Source organism: Hyla sarda, chromosome 6 (genome assembly GCF_029499605.1).
Source record: "Hyla sarda isolate aHylSar1 chromosome 6, aHylSar1.hap1, whole genome shotgun sequence".
Classification (NCBI taxonomy): Eukaryota; Metazoa; Chordata; class Amphibia; order Anura; family Hylidae; genus Hyla; species Hyla sarda.
This window is the reverse complement of record NC_079194.1, coordinates 183,961,404-183,982,050: the sequence shown is the minus strand read 5'-3', so window position 1 is coordinate 183,982,050 and position 20,647 is coordinate 183,961,404. Positions and strand designations below refer to the sequence as shown.

The following is a 20,647-nucleotide window of genomic DNA, read 5'->3' as shown; positions in this document are numbered from 1 at the left end:
TGGAAGGAGGATGAAGCAAAAACCTGAGACTAGCTACTATATAATCTCTCATACACGCCACCCATCTATATAGACTCCTATGTGCAGTTGTAGCCTTGCTATGTGCATTAGTCTTCTATGCTATACAAATCTTACTGTGATAAATGAAGGTTTAAAAGTACACTCAACATGGTACTCCAGTGGAAAAAAAAAATTTCAAATCAATTGGTGCCAGAACGTTAAACAGATTTGTAAATGACTGCTAATAAAAATATTAATTCTTCCGGTACTCATCAGCTGCTGTATACTACACAGAAAGTGCTTTTCTTTTTTAATTTATTTTCTGTCTGACCACAGTGCTCTCTGCTGACACATCTGTCCATGTCAGGAACTGTCCAGAGCTGTAGCAAATCCCCATAGCTCTGGACAGTGTCCACACTGTGGTCAGACAGAAAATAAATAAAAAAGAAAAGAACTTCCTGTGTAGTACACAACAGTTAATAAGTACTGGAAGGATTAAGATTTTTTAATAGAAGTAATTAACAAATCTGTTTAACTTTCTGGCTTCAGTTGATTTAAAAAAAAATTAAAAAAATTATATTTTTTCCACCGGAGTACCCCTTTAAGTCAAGAATTTTTTTTTTTATATAACTGAACACTACTGAGAATTCGAATGAGCATTTAAGGTGTGAAGGAAGTCCAAAATTACCAACCAGGTAAAATCAGACAAACCAATAAAAAAATACAAAATAAATAAGAAATGCAATGAAAACTCATATTAGCCCTGGTTAACACAAGATAACCTCATGCCTACTAGGAAAATGCTTAAATAAATCAGCACGTACGCACAAATTTGTTCCATAAATCTCCATTTGTCAGAAATTAGGGACTTTCTTTTCTACATGAAGGTCTTACAAAAGCAGGTCAGACCACCTCTGTCCCTGTAGGTCTTTTGGCGTTAAACTAAAATGATGTAGCAGCTAAAGAAATTGATTTTCATTCTATAGACATAACTTAACATTTAAGCAGGTATGCGTTATACACAAAAATTAGCAAATTACCTGTATCTGAATCTTTTTGATCTCCATTTGTTCCTATCGAGAAAGGCAATTTTCTTTTTGTAGTTTTCTCTTTTCCTCCATCACTTCGATCCAACTTTGGAGTTTTATTAATGGAAACTTTATCTTTATCCTTAAAAAATAAATAAATAAATAAATAAAGTAAGTTTCTTAAAAATATCTATCCAGACAAAAAACATGAAATATTTTCCTCTAGGAGATCTAATAGGCTGTGTAGGTAATACCCGTACAAACATTAACAGCAACATGTTTAACCCATTGCTGTCTAAGGACGAGCCGGCTCATCCTGAGATGGCAACCAATGTATGGCACGTGCACCCGACTCGAGCCCGCGCCATACTGGCCGGCCCCCAGCTGATTCCTGTAGCTGGGGGATGTCGTTAATAGACATGCGGCGATTGCCGCGGGCGGCTATTAACCCTTTAGATTGCAACTGTCAAAGCTAACAGCGTCAAAAGGAACCTTTAACCAGTCGAACAATGGGTTCTATGGAAACACATTGATCTGTATGAGGAATCTAATGATTTCACCTAAAAGTCCAATGGGACTAAAAGAGTAAAAATAGAAAAAAGTTGAATAAAAGCTTAAACACCCATTAACCCCTTTCCATATTAAAAGTTTGAATCACTCCCCTTTTCCCAAATTCCATATAAAAAATATGTTTACATAAAAATAAACATACGTGGTATTGCCACGTTTAAATGTTTATACAGTAAATGCAATGGTGAACAGCAATGTGTTTGAACAGTAGGATCCGGAATTCTATATTCTGCAGGAAAAAAATCGACACTTATGTTTTCTGCTTTTATAGCTTAGCATAGGCCATTAGAGAATAATGTAGAGGTTATTGTGTATAATTTGTGCTGACCTGATTTAGCTGATGTGTCATCCATGAATTTGCAGCTATACTGGTTGCAATTCCATCTATTGCTTTTTACATTTCTTATGAATCTTTTGGCTTTGCAGAGTGTGTGTGTGTGTGAAGTGTTTTAGTCTAATTTGGAAACTGACTGCATACCAATGCAGTTATGTGTTTCACCAAAGCAGGTGAAACCAAAATTTTAAAAGAAATCAACTCACACACGAATATAAAGTGTAACCGTCATTAACCCCTTAACCCCTTAAGGACTCAGCCCATTTTGGCCTTAAGGACTCAGACAATTAAATTTTTACGTTTTCATTTTTTCCTCCTCGCCTTCTAAAAATCATAACTCTTTTATATTTTCATCCACAGACTAGTATGAGGGCTTGTTTTTTGCGCGACCAGTTGTCCTTTGTAATGACATCACTCATTATATCATAAAATGTATGGCGCAACCAAAAAACACTATTTTTGTGGGGAAATTAAAACGAAAAACGCAATTTTGCTAATTTTGGAAGGTTTTGTTTTCACGCCGTACAATTTATGGCAAAAATGACATGTGTTCTTTATTCTGAGGGTCAATACGATTAAAATGATACCCATTATTATATACTTTTATACTATTGTTGCGCTTAAAAAAAATCACAAACTTTTTAACCAAATTAGTACGTTTATAATCCCTTTATTTTGATGACCTCTAACTTTTTTATTTTTCCGTATAAGTGGCGGTATGGGGGCTCATTTTTTGCGCCATGATCTGTACTTTTTTTTTGATACCACATTTGCATATAAAAAACTTTTAATACATTTTTTATAATTTTTTTAAATAAAATGTATTAAAAAAGTAGGAATTTTGGACTTTTATTTTTTTTCGTTCACGCCGTTCACCGTACGGGATCATTAACATTTTATTTTAATAGTTCGGACATTTACGCACGCGGCGATACCAAATATGTCTATAAAAAATGTTTTTTACGCTTTTTGGGGGTAAAATAGGAAAAAACGGACGTTTTACTTTTTTATTGGGGAGGGGATTTTTCACTTTTTTTTTACTTTTACATTTTTTTTTACACTTGAATAGTCCCCATAGGGGACTATTCATAGCAATACCATGATTGCTAATACTGATCTGTTCTATGTATAGGACATAGAACAGATCAGTATTATCGGTCATCTCCTGCTCTGGTCTGCTCGATCACAGACCAGAGCAGGAGACGCCGGGAGCCGCACGGAGGAAGGTGAGGGGACCTCCGTGCGGCGTTATGAATGATCGGATCCCCGCAGCAGCGCTGCGGGCGATCCGATCGTTCATTTAAATCGCGAACTGCCGCAGATGCCGGGATCTGTATTGATCCCGGCACCTGAGGGGTTAATGGCGGACGCCCGCGAGATCGCGGGCGTCGGCCATTGCCGGCGGGTCCCTGGCTGCGATCAGCAGCCGGGATCAGCCGCGCATGACACGGGCATCGCTCCGATGCCCGCGGTTATGCTTAGGACGTAAATGTACGTCCTGGTGCGTTAAGTACCACCTCACCAGGACGTACATTTACGTCCTGCGTCCTTAAGGGGTTAAGGACCAAGCTTTTTTTCTGCTTTTGCACTTTCGTTTTTTCTCGTCTTTTAAAAATCAAATCCCTTTCAATTTTGCACCTAAAAAAAACCATATGATGGCTTATTTTTTTGCGCCACCAATTCTAATTTGTAATGACGTAATTTTACTCAAAAATATACGTCATTTTACTCAAAAATGTACTCAAAACTTTACGCCATTTTGTAAATTCTGGGGGCTTCCGTTTTTATGCAGTACATTTTTCAGTAAAAATGTAAATTTTTGTGGTTAACGTGTGTGTTTTAAATTTTTATTTATTAATTTTTTTTTAACACTTTTAATCCCCTTAGAGGACTTTTAGGAGGAATCATGGAACCACATTGATCTGTGTGCTCTGCGCTCGATTGATAAAGCCTGATCCTGCCAGGCTTTATCACTGAGCTAAGAAGCCGCCTGCTATTAACACCGGCCCACAGCTACAGGAATCAGCTGGGGGACGGCCGGTATGATGCGGGCTCGAATACGGAGCCCTCGCCATACCCGGTTAACGGCACATGGACGAGTATAGACGTCTATGGTCGTTAACAAAAATGTAGAAAATAAATTAAATATACACACACATACATTATATATATATATATATATATATATATATATATATATATATATATATATATATAGATAGATCGACCGATCGTTTTTTTAGGGCCGATACCGATAATCGGTGGAGGTTAGGGCCGATAGCCGATAACTTATACCGATATTCCGGTTATAAGTTATCGGCTATTTAACCCCCCCCGCGACACCGCTGCAGATCATTGATTTAAAGCGGGTGCTTTAAATCAATGCACTGCAGTGGCTTTTGCGGTGCCATAGGCCGCCGCCGCCACCCGCTTCTCTCCCCCTGCCTGTCCGGGGGTCCTGAGACCTATCACCGCCACCACTCGCCGGGCCTAGGGGTGCCTCCAGCTTTTGCAAAACTACTACTTCCAGCATACCCGGACAGCCGTTGGCTGTCCGGGCATGCTGGGAGTTGTAGTTTTGCAACAGCTGGAGGGCCTACTGTAGGTATAGTATATTATACAGACCCCTGTCCATCCCAGAACCCTGACTCACCTTCCTGGTTGCTGCACGGACCGTCCGGGGAGGGTGGTCCGGGCCATCCATCCTGTAGTGTCCGGCGGCATTCCAGGTGGAGGGTGAACCGGTCAGGGTTGTCCTTCTCCGGGGGTCCTCTTCTCCACTCCGGGCAGGCTCCGGCCTAGTAACGCAGCATAGACACCGCTGCGCAGTGACGCCCGTGCACAGCGACGCACCTGACGTCACGGCGTAGCGGCGTCTATGCAGCGTACTACGCCGGAGCCTGCCCGGAGTGGAGAAGAGGGCCCCCGGAGAAGGACTGCCCGGAATAGCGGTATGGGCAAAAATCCATACCGGTATACTGCCCAGCACTCCGGTGGGGGTGCGACGCGGTGCGGCGGGTCGGGGGGCGGTCGAGGGGCGGTGGGGGCGGTGTGGGGCATTATGCGCACCGGCAAGCGGGGCATTATGCGCACCGGCAAGCGGGGCATTATGCGCACCGGCAAGCGGGGCATTATGCGCACCGGCATATATACAATAAACAAGAAAGTGTAACACTCAGCAAGCATTGGCCCCCACAAGACAATACTACATTCACACTACCACACATCCCAATTACTCCGACCCCTCCCCACCATCACCCACCCACCCCCCTGCAATACCAATATCCTGTTATAGGAAACTTAATAGACCACTCCAGACGGCTGGTCAGCAGACACATCCAGTAAAAGCCACGGAGTCCAAACCTTGTCAAATTTCTTCGGGCACCTACGACTCATATACAAGGCTTGGTACAATGGGACAACCAGGTTCAGCCAGCGAGACAAAGGGGGAGGGGAAGAATCCTTCTATGTCATTACTACCACTTTACGGGCACAGAATAGCAAGATTTGGATCAGCATACGTCTATGCGAACCAGAGACCACCTCATTTATGATTTAGAGAAAGCACACCACCGGGGGAAGCAGGAAGGGACAATCTAAATTATCTGCCAAAGAAACATAACCTCCCTCCAAATAGAGGCTATAACCGGACACTCCCAAACCACATGTCAGACTAAATGTCAGAGAGCCAAATTGCGCTTGAACCGCATGCCTAAGCTAAAGATACCTATAGAAAGCACTTCCAGGGATACCATAGCGTTCTTTTATTTCCGCAAAAGACAAGAAAACCTGATCCTCTCGGAGCAAATGAAGCACGAATTTGACTCTGTGAGAACCCCAGAATCTGGCCTCCTGTAACCCATGTAGGTGAGGTAAATGTATGTTTCCCCACAAGGGTGCCCTAGGAGATACCAAAGGCTGTGGAAACCTGCTCGACACCACGGACCACACTTTAGCTATAGTTTGCAAGGGAAGAGGATAGGAGGAGCGAGAATGGTACCTGTATAGTAAGTTAGTGAGAGCTTCATAGGAACCCAGAAGCGCTCCGGCCAAGGCAGTTGCAGAGTTCGAAAGATGCAGGTCAATCCACCACACTGCATAAACCAACTGAGAAGCAAGAAAATAGTTCTATAAATCGGGAGCAGCCAAACCACCCAGCTGTTTAGGAGCCTGAAGAAGAGCCTGACCGAGTCTGCGAGACTTTCCCTGCCAATAGAAGGATCCCAGAGCACCACACAGTTTATTAAAATATTTCTTAGGGGGACCACGGGAGCCAAATGAAAGAGAAAAGGAATTTAGGTAGGTAAATCATTTTAAAAATATTAATCCTTCCAGCTAGGGAGAAAGGACCAGGCATTAAACCTTTCAACTGTGGAATTCAAGAGCGGGTCTAAATTCAGGGACATATAATCCTCCAGAGTTGCAGAAACCTCTACCCCCAAGATACCTGAAACTGGAGAGCACTTGTACCCCCACCGGGAGAAAAGAGGAAAGTATAAGATCAGGTGAGAATGCCATGAGAGAGGATTTAACCAAATTTACCCGCAAGCCTGAAACAGAGCTAAACCTATCAAGTAGGTCAATTAAAGATACCAGGGAGCCCTCTGCACCTGCTAAATATACCAATGTGTCATCTGGATAAAGGGAAACCTTTTCCACAATGGACCCCCTGGGAATTCCACATATAGTGGGATCTCTACTTATGGCCGCTGCCAAAGGCTCGATCGCCAACGCAAAAAGGAAGGTTGATAGTGGACACCCCTGCTTTGTCCCACGGCCCAGGAGAAAGGAGGCCGAAACATCTAGGTTAATGTGAATACGAGCCCTTGGACAATCATACAACAAGTGGACCCAGGCACAAAACCTTGGGCCAAACCCAAACATGCCCAAGACCTCCCAGAGATAGGGCCACAGTACAGAATCAAAAGCTTTGCATATATCCAGACTAACCACCACCCCTGTAGGAGAGCCTTCCCCCACTGCTGCGATATTAAGCTGAAGGTGTTTCACATTAACATCAGTAGCCCTACCCGGCATGAACCTGGTTTAATCAGAATGAATGAGAGCCAGTGACCCCATATAGGCGAGTAGCCAGAATTTTAGCAAAGATCTTAATATCAACTTTCAATAGGGAGATAGGTCTGTAGAAATCAGGTAGCAACGGGTCCTTCTCAGGTTTAGGGAGTACCCCTATCAACGACTCCATCAGAGTCCGGAAGGGAGTCAGCCTCAGACACCAAATGAAATTATTTAACGGAGTATAGGGGCCAAACGATCCTCATTCATCCCATACCAATCACCTATGAGCCCGTCAAAACCCAGAGTCTTCCCACTAGGAAGCTCCCTAATAGCCTGTCCCACCTCCTCCAGTGTTAAAGGGGTATCTAACGCATGTGCCTGAGCCCAACTGAGCTTCGGAAGGGATAAATCCTGTAGAATTTCCCCCTGACAGGGTCCAGAAGGAGCAGAATATAAGGAGGAGTAGAAATCCCAGAATATAAGAAGGAGTAGAAATTCCATAATGTCCACAATATGGAACTCTTCCCCCCCCCCCCCCCCCTTTAATACAAGGAATAGAAGCGGCAGGGTGACTAGCCTTCGCTATGTACGCTATAAGCTTCCCATTCTTATCCCCAAATGCAAAAAGCACTGCTTCCCCATCTGCCAACTTAAATTGAATCCTATCTTTCTGGACAACCAGCAGAGACCTCTGCGCTTTAGCCCACGCCCTTTCACTTTAAGGTGTAGGATCCCGAATATATGTTGCCTATAAAGCACTAACCTCTTGCAACAACTTATTCTCGGTGGCCGAACTGAGCATCCGATGACCCGCTATCCCCGCTATAAAAGCACCCCTTATCATAGCCTTATAGGATTCCCACTGAACTAGAGGATCAGGATATGAAGCATTATGCTCCCAGTACTCAGAATGGGCAACCCCTAAGGCCTCCACCACCGCCTCAGCCAGTAGCCAACCATGGTGAATGCGCCAAATACGGGAGGGGGACTAGGACCTAGATTGAGAACTACCAATACAGCAGAGTGGTCTGATATCCCCTAGTGGTGTAGGAAATATCTTACACCTGGAGGAGATCCTCGGACACCAGAGAAGGATCTATGAACAGCAGAGTAAAAGGAAAAAAGAGATGCCAGAGGTCGGTTAGGCCCAACGCCGAGCGCTAGGTATTAAAAGATAAGGAGCCAGGGTCAATAGCAGTGGTGCAATAGAGCAGGAACAACATTAAAATCTCCTAAAAGTAAAACAGGATAAGAGGGAAAAGACAAAAGTTTGTTAGTAATTGACTCCAACACAGACCTGAAATGGAGGTGGTACATAAACAGAAACAAGAACAAAATGAGAAGGAGCCTATAGAGCAGTGCAATATCACAATCCTCCCAAAGTGGCCACTAGCTACCTGGGAAACCACCAAGGGCAGGGACTTCAACTAAAACTGAGACATCACTGGCATTGCTAGAATAGGAAGCATGGTAACCCTGTGCTATCCATGCCCTCATTAGGCCAAGTACCTTCTGGCCCGTGATGTGAGTCGCCTGCAAGCAAATAATATGGAGCGACTGGCGTTTCACAAAGTCTAAACATAGGGCCTTTTGAACTATGAGTTAAGCCCCCGGACATTCTAACTAATAACTTTTAATGTCCCCATCACTACCACAAACATGCCACAAAAAGACAAACCGGCACAAACACCAAACAAAAAAGCAACAAAGCATAACAAATATAAACATCCCAAAAACACCCTAACACTATCTGGGATGGAGAAAACTGTTAGTCCCTAACACAGTGCAGACCTAGACCGTAAATAAAGCTGCTATGGGCATTAAAAGAATGCCGAAAAAGAGTAAACCACAGCTAATAAAAAGGTCCCTCCCGTCACCCCCCAAGAAACTAAAGTGGCCAGTAACTAAGGAACTACAGAGGAAGACTGGAACCTGTGAAGGCCCTATACAATAACTACCTCCCTAACCACTAACTAAAGGAAAACCTTCCTGGAGAGTAGTCTGTAGCAGGACAGTCCATGACAGTTCAATCTGGAGGCCTGATGCACCCAGTGAAGAGATTCAGTCGGAGAAGTGAAGAACTTAGTAGAGGCCCCATCCACTACTCTCAGGCGAGCTGGATACAGTATGGAGTAGCGGTAGCCCTTGGCACGAAGCTTCGCTCAGACCTCCGTAAACTTCACCCGCTGCTTACGAAGCTCCACAGAGAAATCAAGATAGGACGACACCCTGCTTCCATCACAGATGACCTCGCCCTTGATCCGCACCACCCGGAGAACAGCATCTCTGTCCCTGTTAAGAAGTTTGGCAAGGAAAGGACGTGGAGGGCCAGCAGGAGGAGGAGGCCGAGCTGGAACCCGATAAGCCCGCCGAGGCCAAGCTGGAACACGATCATCCCCCTTTTACCTTTTCATGGAGGCCCACCAATCGTATGTTATTGTGCCTCAAGCGGTTTTCCATGTCAACCATCCAACTGAGTACTTCTGTGACCTGACGCTGTAAAGAATTAACCAGCTCCGGTAGGGGGTGTAAGGTCTCTTCCACCGCCGAGACCCTGCGTTCCACCTCTTCAGTGCGTTCACGTAACTTTTAGGTCTCATGTCGCAAGATAACAAAATCCTGCAACAGCTCATCCATTTAGTCACCATTATGGATTGACAGGAGGTAAAGGCAGCCAAGAGCTCTGAGAACCGCTGGTCCATAGCTGTGACATCATAGACTGGCCTTTCAGGGGACCATGGCTGGTGGGGAGTCGAAGACCCTTCAAACAGTGAGAAAGGCGGATAAGGGTAGTCACCTTGAGGATGGTCTCAGGGTCTAGAGAACTGGCTTCGCGCTTTTCGCTGCCAGCACAGAATCTTTAGTAGCAATTGGGGTCTGAGCACCAGGATCCCGCTAAAAAGAGCCATTAGAGCAGGAGGACCAGTCATTAGAGGAAGCCTCCTCATCGGAAGTTGGCCAAGAGGCCTCAGCATACACTTTGGATTTTTTTTCTTGTTACGAGGGCCACCCATGATCACCAGGCCCACACAGAGCAGGCAGCAAGTCACCAGTGACCCAGTCCGAGGAATGCATATGATGAAGCACACAGGGCAAGAGCAGGGCCCTCTGCATACAGCAGACCAAGGAGGCCGACCGCACAGCTCCACAAGTCCCAGCAAGACACCAAGGTACTCACAGTCCATGTGAAGTATGCAGCATCTAGCAGCGAAGAGTTCCCTTAGGCAGGAAGAGGCCCAGTAACAGCAGGCACCCTGGTATGAAAGGCAGTCCAGCAACAGAGAACACTATAGGGCACCCTTAATGGTAGGGCTGAAGGCAGCAGAGGTAAGAAAGCAGAATATATGGAGGTCCACCACACAAGCAGCAGCAGGTTCAGCCCGGAGCCCCAGGGACGCCGCGCCAGGGCAGCGCTGAGAACCCAGGAGTATCCAAGGTGAAAGGGAAGCTACGCTCACAAAGCCTGCAATGGCGGCGCCCCGTCCTTACTGCCCAAAGATGATGCAGTAAAGCCCAGGGGATGGAAGGGAGCAGCCGGCGGCACCACAAAGCCTCAGAGAAACCGCCCAACAGCTGAAGCAGAGAGGACCCCACTCCACACCAGAAGACTGCCTCCCTCAGAGTCTGCCACTTTACAGCAGGAGAACTGAACCGCCGCTCCTGCCACCACCACACACCAGGTATGTCCTTGGGTCCTCCGCTAGCCCCAGACAGTCACAGGGGCAAGTACCGGCCACTTTACAGAGAATTCAATCAGGGTTTTCGGTGCAGAGACGCGGGAGCTCCGGCACGCGCGACCGCTTAGCCCAACATCCAAGCCACAAGCCACAACCCACAGAGCAGGATGATTGACAATTCCGGAGCCTGCAAAAAAAAAAAAAAAAAAAAAAAAAAAAAAAAAAAAAAAAAAAAAAAACCCGCTTGTCCTGCCCTCACTTGCTGTATTTGGTCTCCTCAGAGACACACATGCAATAGCTGCAGGAACAGCCTTATTTCACCCAAAAAGTACACCCATTTTTTAATTAATGTATATTACAAATAAACAGATAATGGTATTATCTATATTATTAAAAATAAGTTTTTGTAAACAACAGGTACGCTTAAAAACAAAAAAAAGGTGATCCTCAGTCACATATAGTTCAAAACAGAAAGTACCATTTCCTCCCTTTGGTTGTGATGGGCATAAGATTATATAATATATCTGCCCCTGGTCCATAGTTAATACATGTATTAATGTTCCAGATCACACAATGGGTAGTATATATTTGTGGGATGAAATAGGAGAGCTATGATCGCGGGGGGTCCGACCGCTGGGACCCCTTGTGATCTCCTGTACGGGGCCGCGGCTCTTCCGTGCAGGGGACGTGCCAGCCGCAGCATGACGTTGTGGCCGGCACGCCCTCTCCATACATCTCTATGGGAGAGGCGTGGAGGCAGTGTTCCTGCCTCCCCGTCTCCCCCATAGAACTGTATTGGGACGGGGAGGAGACGGGGCGTCACCGTTGACCTCTAGGTCGACGCTACACGCCTTCAGCGCTCACTATCAGCGCTAATGACGGCGCCCCGTTAGGGAGATCAAGTGGGGTCCCAGCGGTCGGACCCCCCGCGATCAAACACTTATCCCTTATCTTGTAGATAGGGAATAAGTGTATATTGTGCTGCAGTTGTCCTTTAACCTCTTAAGGACCAATGACGTTGTGGAACGTCATGCCACCCTGGGCTTTAAGGACCAATGACGTTCCACAACGTCATGGCGTTTTCCGGTCTCTGCCGCTCGCCGGGCAGAGATCGGAACCGGGTGCCTGCTGAAATGCTTCAGCAGGCATCCAGGGCAAACGCCGAGGGGGGCCATGTAGGGAAATCGCCCTTGCGATCTGCGGCGATTCCGGGCTGATCGGGTCTCTGGGACCCGACCGCCCGGTAATTTTGCATGATCCCGGCTGTCAGACAGCCAGGACCATGCTGGAGCCTAGGAGCAAGGTGGAAAGCCTGCCACCTCCTCTGATCCCCTGCGATCAGTCGGTTAACTCTAACCGACCAATCGCAAGGGGGGGGGTTTACTTCCTCCCGCCCTGCCTGGCCCCTTGAAGTCCGGAGAGGACGGGAGGAAGACCGGAGAACGCGGCGGGGGACGGGGGAGTGCTGGGGCCCGGCCCCGGTACTTACCTCGTCCCTGAAGACCCGGATCCTGGCGGCGGAGACGGCGGCAGCGGCGACAAGTGAGTGGATCTTCAGCCGCGGTCGGGCCCTTTACAGCAATGCACGTCGCCGTAAAGCGACATGCATTGCTGTAATGGGACCCTGTAAACTACAATTCCCAGCATGCCCAGACAGCCCTTGGCGTCTGGGCATGCTGGGAGTTGGTTTTGCAACATCTGGAGGTCCACAGTTTGGAGACCACTGTGCCCTTCCAGATGTTGCAAAACTACACATCCTCAGCATGCCCTTACTGTCCAGGCATGCTGGGAGTTGTAGTTCTGTAACATCTGGCCCTTCAGATGTTGCAGAACTACAACTCCTAGCATGCCTGGACAGTTTTGGCATACTGGGAGTTGTAGTTTTGCAACATCTGGAAGGGCACAGATTGGGAACCACTGTATTAGTGGTCTGCAAACTGTAGTCCTCCAGATGTTGCAAAACTACAACTCCAAGCATGCTGGGAGTTGTAGTTCTACAACATCTGGCTCTAAAGATGTTTGCCGAACTACTACTCCCAGCATGCCTGAGAATGTTTGGGAGTTGTGGTTTTGCAACATCTGGAGGCACACTGGTTGGGAAACATTGTCTGTTTCCTAACTCAGTGTTTCCAAACCCGTGTGCCTCCAGCTGTTACAAAACTATAACTACCAGCATGCACTGATGGACTGTGCATACTAGGAGTTGTGGTTTTTTCAACAGCTGGAGGTCCCCCCCTGTGAATGTACAGGGTACACTCACATGGGCAGGGGGCTTACAGTGAGTATCAGGCTGCAAGTTTGCAATGCAGCAAATTTTGCGCGGCAGCTCAAACTCGCAGCGGGAAACTCGCTGTAACCCCCCGCCCGTGTGACTGTACCCTAAAATCACTACACTAACACAAAATAAAAAGTAAAAAAACACTACATATACACATACCCCTACACAGCCCCCCTCCCCAATAAAAATGAAAGCATCTGGTACGCCACTGTTTTCAAAATGGAGCCTTCAGCTGTTGCAAAACAACAACTCCCAGTATTGCCGGACAGCCGTTGAGTTTTGCAACAGCTGGAGGAACCCTGTTTGGGAATCACTGGCGTAGAATACCCCTATGCAAATCCCTAATTCAGGCCTCAAATGCGCATGGCGCTCTCACTTTGGAGCCCTGTCGTATTTCAAGGCAACAGAATAGGGTCACATATGGGGTATCGCCGTACTCGGTAGAAATTGCCTAACATATTTTGGGGGGCTTTTTCTCCTTTCACCCCTTATGAAAAGGTGAAGTTGGGGGTCTACACCAGCATGTTAGTGTAAAAAACAAAAATTTTTTACACTAACATGCTGGTGTTGCCCCATACTTTTCATTTTGACAAGAGGTAAAAGGGAAAAACGCCCCCCAAAATTTGTAATGCAATTTCTCCCGACTACGGAGATACCCCATAAGTGGGCGTAAAGTGCTCTGGGGGTGCACAACAAGGCCCAGAAGGGAGAGTGCAACATGTACATTTGAGGCGATTTGCACAGGGGTGGCTGATTGTTAAAGCGGTTTTGACAAACGCAAAAAAACAAAACCCCACATGTGACCCCATTTCGGAAACTACACCCCTCATGGAATGTAATGAGGGGTGCAGTGAGAATTTACACCCCACTGGTGTCTGACAGATCTTTGGAACAGTGGGCTGTGCAAATTAAAAATGTTGTACAGCCCACTGTTCCAAAGACCTGACAGACACCAGTGGGGGGTAAATGCTCACTGTACCCCTTGTTACGTTCCTCAAGGGGTCTAGTTTCCAAAATTGTATGCCATGTGTTTTTTTTTCCTGTTCTGGCACCATAGGGGCTTCCTAAATGCAACATGCCCCCCAAAAACCATTTCAGAAAAACGTACTCTCCAAAATCCGCTCGTCGCTCCTTCGCTTGAGCCCTCTACTGCGCCCGCCGAACACTTTACATAGACATATGAGGTATGTGCTTACTCGAGAGAAATTGGGCTACAAATTATAAGTATACATTTTCTCCTTTTACCCCTTGTAAAAATTCAAAAATTGGGTCTACAAGAACATGCAAGTGTAAAAAATGAAGATTGTGAATTTTCTCCTTCACTTTGCTGCTATTCCTGTGAAACACCTAAAGGGTTAAAACGCTGACTGAATGTCATTTTGAATACTTTGGGGGGTGCAGTTTTTATAATGGGGTCATTTATGGGGTATTTCTAAGATGAAGACCCTTCAAATCCACTTCAAACCTGAACTGGTCCCTGAAAAATTGTGATTTTGGAAATTTGGTGAAAAATTGGAAAATTGCTGCTGAACTTTGAAGTCCTCTGGTGTCTTCCAAAAGTAAAAACTCGTAAATGTTATGATGCAAACATAAAGTGGACATATTGTATATGTGAATAAAAAATTTTTTTTTGGGAATATTCATTTTCCTTACAAGCAGAGAGCTTCAAAGTTAGAAAAATGCAAAATGTTAAATTTTTTCATCAAATTTTGGAATTTTTCACTAAGAAACGATGCAAGTATCGACAAAATTTTACCAATAACATAAAGTAGAATATGTCACGAAAAAAGAATCTCTGAATCAGAATGATAGGTAAAAGCATCCCAGAGTTATTAATGCTTAAAGTGACAGTGGTCAGATGTTCAAAAAAACGCTCTGGTCCTAAGGTGTAAAATGGCCTGGTCCTTAAGGGGTGAAGGCTCAGCGGACCTCTTGTTACGTTCCTTGGGGGGGGGGGGGGGGGGGGGGGGCTATAGTTTCCAAAATAGTATGCCATGTGGTTTTTTTTTTCCTGCTATTCTGGCACAATAGGGGCTACCTAAATGTGACATACCCACCAAAAACCATTTCAGAAAAACTCACTCTCCAAAATCCCATTGTTGCTCCTTCCCTTCTGAGCCTTGTAGTGCACCCACAGAGCACTTGACATCCACATATGAGTTATTTACCTACTCGAGAGAAATTGGGTTACAAATTTTGGGGGGCTTTTTCTCCTTTTACCCCTTGTAAAATTTCAAAAACTGGGTCTACAAGAACATGCGAGTGTAAAAAATGAAGATTTTGAATCTTCTCCTTTACCTTGCTGCTATTCCTGTGAAACACCTGAAGGGTTAACACACTTGCTGAATGTCATTTTTAATACATTGGGGGTGCAGTTTATATAATTGGGTCATTTATGGGGTATATCTTATAAGAAGACCCCTCAAATCCACTTCAAAACTGAATTGGTCCTGAAAAATTCCGATTTAGAAAATTTGTGGAAAATTGCTGTTGAACTTTGAAACCCTCTGATGTCTTACAAAAGTTTAAAAAAAACATGCCAACTTCATGATGCAAATATAAAGTAGACATATTGTATATGTGAATCAATATATAATTAGCAATATCCATTTTCCTTAAAAGCAGAGAGTTTTAAAGTCAGAAAAATGCAAAATTTTCAAAATTTGCATGAAATTTGGGAATTTCTCACCAAGAAAGGATGCAAGTAACGATGAAATGTTACCACTATGTTAAAGTAGAATATGTCACGAAAAAATTTCGGAATCAGAATAATCGGTAAAAGCATCCCAGAGTTATTAATGCATAAAGTGACAGTGGTCAGAATTGCGAAAAAAAAGGGTTCAGTCCTTAAGGGGTTAAAAGTTCCGCAGCAATTTTCCAATTTTTCCCAAAATTTTTAAAATCGAAGGGCCCCATTATAAAAACTGCACCACTCAAAGTAACAAACTGAATGTCATTTTGTATAAACCTTAAGGCGTTTCACAGGAATAGCAGTAAATTGGAGAAAATTCAAAATCTCCTACAAGGTGTAAAGGAGAAAAAGCCCCCCAAAATGTGTAACCCAATTTCTCTGGAGTAAGGAAATACCTCATATGAACGTAAAGTGCTCTGTGGGTGCACTAGAGGGCTCAGAAGGAAAAGAGCGACAATGAGATTTTGGAGAGTGAATTTTGCAGAGATGGTTTTTGGGGGGCATGTTGCATTTAGGAAGCCCCTATGGTGCCATAAGAGCAAAAGACAAAAAAAAAAAAAAAAAAACACATGGCATACTATTTTGGAAACTATACCCTTTCATGGCATGTAACAAGGTGTACAGTGAGCCTTAACACCCCACAGGTGTTAGGTGACTTTTCGGTAAAGTCTGATGAGTAAATGAATATTTTTTCCACTAAAATGCTTTATTCCCCATAAATTTACCATTTTTACAAGAGGTAATATGAGGTAACATTTCTGTATGGAAATACCCCATGTGTGGATGTAAAGTGCTCTGTGGGTGCACTACAATGCTCAGAAGAGAAGGAGTCACATTTGGCCTTTTTGAAAGCAAATTTTGCTGAAATTTTTTTTTGGGGGGGGGATGCCACATTACGGAAGCCCCTGTGGTTTCAAAAGGAGCCCGCCTTTCATCCATACAGGAGGCCACCAATAGGAAGACAGAGCACACTGATAGGTTAAAAGAGCATCAACATGTACCCAATTAGGATCGGCCCTTGCTTGTCATTGTAATGTATAGGATGAATAGAGGTGGTGGGGCTACCGTCTATAAGGAGGGTGGGGCTGCCGTCTATAAGGAGGGTGGGGCTGCCGTCTATAAGGAGGGTGGGGCTGCCGTCTATAAGGAGGGTGGGGCTGCCGTCTATAAGGAGGGTGGGGCTGCCGTCTATAAGGAGGGTGGGGCTGCCGTCTATAAGGAGGGTGGGGCTGGCCTGCTCCCTACAAGGGGGGACACTGCTCCTTGGGGGGGGGCCATGTCTACAAGGAGGGGGGGGGCCGCTGTCTACAAGTGGGACACGGAGGGCACTGTCTACAAGGGGGTCAAGCGGAGAGCTGTCTACATGGGGGGGGCTGTTTACAAGGGGGACACAGGGGCGCTGTCTACAGGGGGGACAAGAGGGGGTGCTGTCTACAAGGAGGGGCCCTGTCTACATGGGGGGGGGGTTGCGGTCTACAGGGGGGCTGCTACTAATGTCTGCAACTATCTATACTACCTACAAGGGGATACTACCTCTCTTACAGCAGAGTCACCTGCACCAACTTCAATTTATAGGTAGATAGTGCAGGGGACCCGGTTTCTGGCGCTGCTCACCATGTGTACATCGGTCTTACCGCCAATGCACATTTCCTGTTCTGTCCAATGGCGAAGAGAGAAATCATGGCTCATACTACAGCAGCCGCCTCCATTGTACACAACAAGGAACCCACATATAAGCATGGTAAGCAGCGCCAGAAACCACGTCACCCTGCTGTCAGATTCCCTTTAAAATAAAAGTACTCGTACTTGGTATCGGCGAGTACCAGAATTAAAGTATCGGTACTCGTACTAGTTCAGTGCATAATGACGGGCGATACAGGGGACGGAGCCGCATGATGTCATGGATCCGCCCCTCATGACATCACGGTCCACCCCCTTAATGCAAGTCTATGGCAGGGGAGTGACAACCGCCATGCCCCCTCCCATAGACTTGTATTAAGGGGACGGGCCCTGACGTCACGAGGGGCGGAGCTGTGACGTAACGATGCTCCGCCCCTTGTATTGCCCGTTATAAGGTGCAGAGCGAACTCGCTCTGTGCAGTAATGATAGTGCGGTGCTGCAGCGACGATCCTGGGGGTCCCCAGCAGCGGCACCGCAGCGATCTGACATCTTATCCCCTATCCTTTGGATAAGGGATAAGATGTCTAGGGGCGGAGTACCCCTTTAAGTCCCTCCAATTGCCTCTGAGTTTCTCCCTCCAATTGCCGCTGAGTTATGCCCCCGTAAAATTGCGCTGTTTATACCCGGCATCGTGCTTCAAGGTGGGGCCACTGCCGGCTGTCTGCCTCTGACGCATCCTAAGCCAGCCCCCTTACTTAGCATAATCATTGCCTTCAACTCCACGTCCTAGTGATGTGGAGTCACATGCCCTGTAAGCGCAGTGCTCTTTCTGCAGAGCACATGCGCCTAAATCTTTCACCCAGCTCTAACGTCCTCATGTCGTGAGAGCTCTGCGTACGGAGAGAGCTATAGCCATTGTTACTGCGCATGCGCTGGTCCCTCGCTACACCCGAGAGTAGTGAGGCTTCCGCAAGAGGGTGAAAGCTTTAGGCGCATGCGCTCTGGAGACAGAGTGCTGCGCTTACGAGGCGTGTTACTCCACGTCACTAGGACGTGGAGTTGAAGGCAATGATTATGCTAAGTAAGGGTGTGAGCTTAGGACACATCAGAGGCAGACAGCTTTTTAACAAAGGCACAGTTAATAAATACTGTCCACTGCATGGGCAACTGCACAGCCCTGCAACTCACAGCCAGTTTTTCCCAAAAAGTCTATTTCAAAAAGGCACAAAACAAATTGCACAATTTTACAGCTAAAAATATTACAGGAACAGCCAAGAAAACTCAAGTTTTCAAGAAAATAAAGAGAGAATGGTCAATTTTGCCAATCACCTGACTTAAAGGGGTACTCTGCTCCTCGACATCTCATCCCCCATCCAAAAGAACACTGGGTTAAGGCGGCAGTGACTTTACACCACACCCCCTCCATTCATGTCTATGGGAGGGGGTGTGACAGCTGACCAAATCCAGCTTTCTGAACAAAAACGTTTAGAATGCTGGGGTGCTGCCCAGAGATTGCGGGAGGTACCAGTGGCTGGACCCCCTACAATCTTTAGGATAGGGGAAAAACTGTCCTTTAAATCCCACTGGAAATCTATGGAAGGAACTGAAGATCGTACATTACTGCCCTTCAGTAGCGGGAGAAAAAAATTGTACTTGCAACATCTTTTTCTCCCAATATCTTCTGGAGGAATAACAAGGGTGCAATAATGGACATTAGAGAATCCCATTCAAGTGAATGGGATCCTCTGTGCCAGTTATGCCTCCCGTTAGGCTCTGTTGCAATAATGGACGTTCAAGGTAAACTTTCAGCTTGCTCCCTTCCGCACTAACCAGCGGTACTGGCTGGTGCGGGAGATGCTGATCAGCGTCCCCCGCACTACCAGCCAGTACCGCCGGTTATTGCAGGGGGAGCAAGCTGACAGTTTTCCTTTAATGTCCAGGAAAAAAATAAAAATTAAGTTAGTACGACAGATGCATCCATCAGTTAAACGATAAAGGAGGAAAGTAAATTTAATAGGAAAACTATTACAAGAGGACAAAACGGGGAGGCCAGCGATTACAGTAAAAAATCTTCAATTTATTGGGAACTTTAAAACAACAGTGACCATCAGGACAAATACATTTGCAAGGAGAAGATAGAAGGACACGAAAAATTTGGAAAATTGTTGCTAAACTTTGAAGGCCTCTAATGTCTTCAAAAAGTAAAAACAGTTCAACTTTATAATGCCAACATAAAGTAGACATATTGTACATGTGAATCAACATATTTATATGGTATGTCCATTTTCGTTACAAGCATAGAGTTTCAAGGTGATCGGATAGGGGATGAGATGTTTTTGGCAGAGTACCCTTTTAACTTAGAAACTGTTGTGCTATTTACTAGCAACTGCACAGCCTGCTGACCAGCATGTGAAACACAATCCCTTTAGAGACAGAAGGTAAGGAAAGATTGAATGAAAGTAAGCCTCTGCTCAAAGATTAAAAAAGCTAATTTTAGTTACATAAAATGCTGGATATTACTCACCATCTCTGCATTTGCAGTCATTGGCCCTGATTTACTATTGTAAACCCAACCAGTTTTGTTGGGTTGTGCACTAAAATGTGTCGCACTGTGCCAGAATTTATGTCTGCGCCAGAATTTGTGACAAATGGAAAAAAAAAAAAAAAAAAAAAAAAAAAAAAAAAAAACACAACCAGGGTTGTGCCGCCGGGAAAAGGGGGCATGGTTGCCAAAAAGGGGGCATGTTCCTGTCATTTCCAAAAAATCCCAACACATTTGCTAATGTTTCTACAGAAAATGTAGAGAATTTGAGCTCTGGAAAACCCCACAGCTCAGAGCATGTGCAAAAAAAGCAAATCCTAGGGAAATTTGCAAAATGTAGGGAAACAAAAGCAGAAAAATACTTGTCGGGAAACAAAATCCACAAAGAAAACTACACCACATTAGTAAATCAGTGCCAATGTGATTGCAGTAATCAAACCAAATGATAGGTCAAAATCATCCGAAGTGTCTGCCTTGCAATGGTTTACATGAAATTTTAGTGTAATAACCTGCACACAGCCTTTGTACTGTGTGCAGGTGTTGAGTACAGCAATTATTTTACCTCATATTTGCAGGCTTTCGTGATCCTAAAAAGTGCTTGTAATCAAAGCCACTGGTCGGATAGGCGTGGTGCGAGGTACGCGATGCCCCGCCGCCGCCACACACACCCACACGCCCACTTTGTATCTCAGTGCTGGGATCGCTGTGTGATTGACACACAGGTTCAAGCGCATGCGTCCTTCAACTAATGTAACGTGCGCACTGCTGCGTGTCATCCAGCGAACGCTCGCTCCCGCCGCCGTAGTAGTCGTCCTCAGTGCGCCTGCGCAGGGCTTGGCGCAGAGAGGGCGGGAGTGAGCGCTTACTGGATGACACACAGCAGCGC

At 45.7% G+C, this 20,647-nt stretch overlaps 1 protein-coding gene across 4 annotated transcripts in view; it reads right to left on the bottom strand.

Moving 5' to 3' along the window:
* The window catches only part of ANKRD11 (ankyrin repeat domain containing 11), a 421,326-nt gene that overhangs the window by 171,388 nt on the left and 229,291 nt on the right, over positions 1-20,647 (bottom strand). For all 4 annotated transcript variants that reach the window (XM_056526022.1, XM_056526021.1, XM_056526025.1 and 1 more), the window contains one exon: positions 1,041-1,170. In XM_056526022.1, coding sequence (XP_056381997.1) covers positions 1,041-1,170 — 130 coding nt within the window. The remainder of the gene's footprint in view (positions 1-1,040; positions 1,171-20,647) is intronic.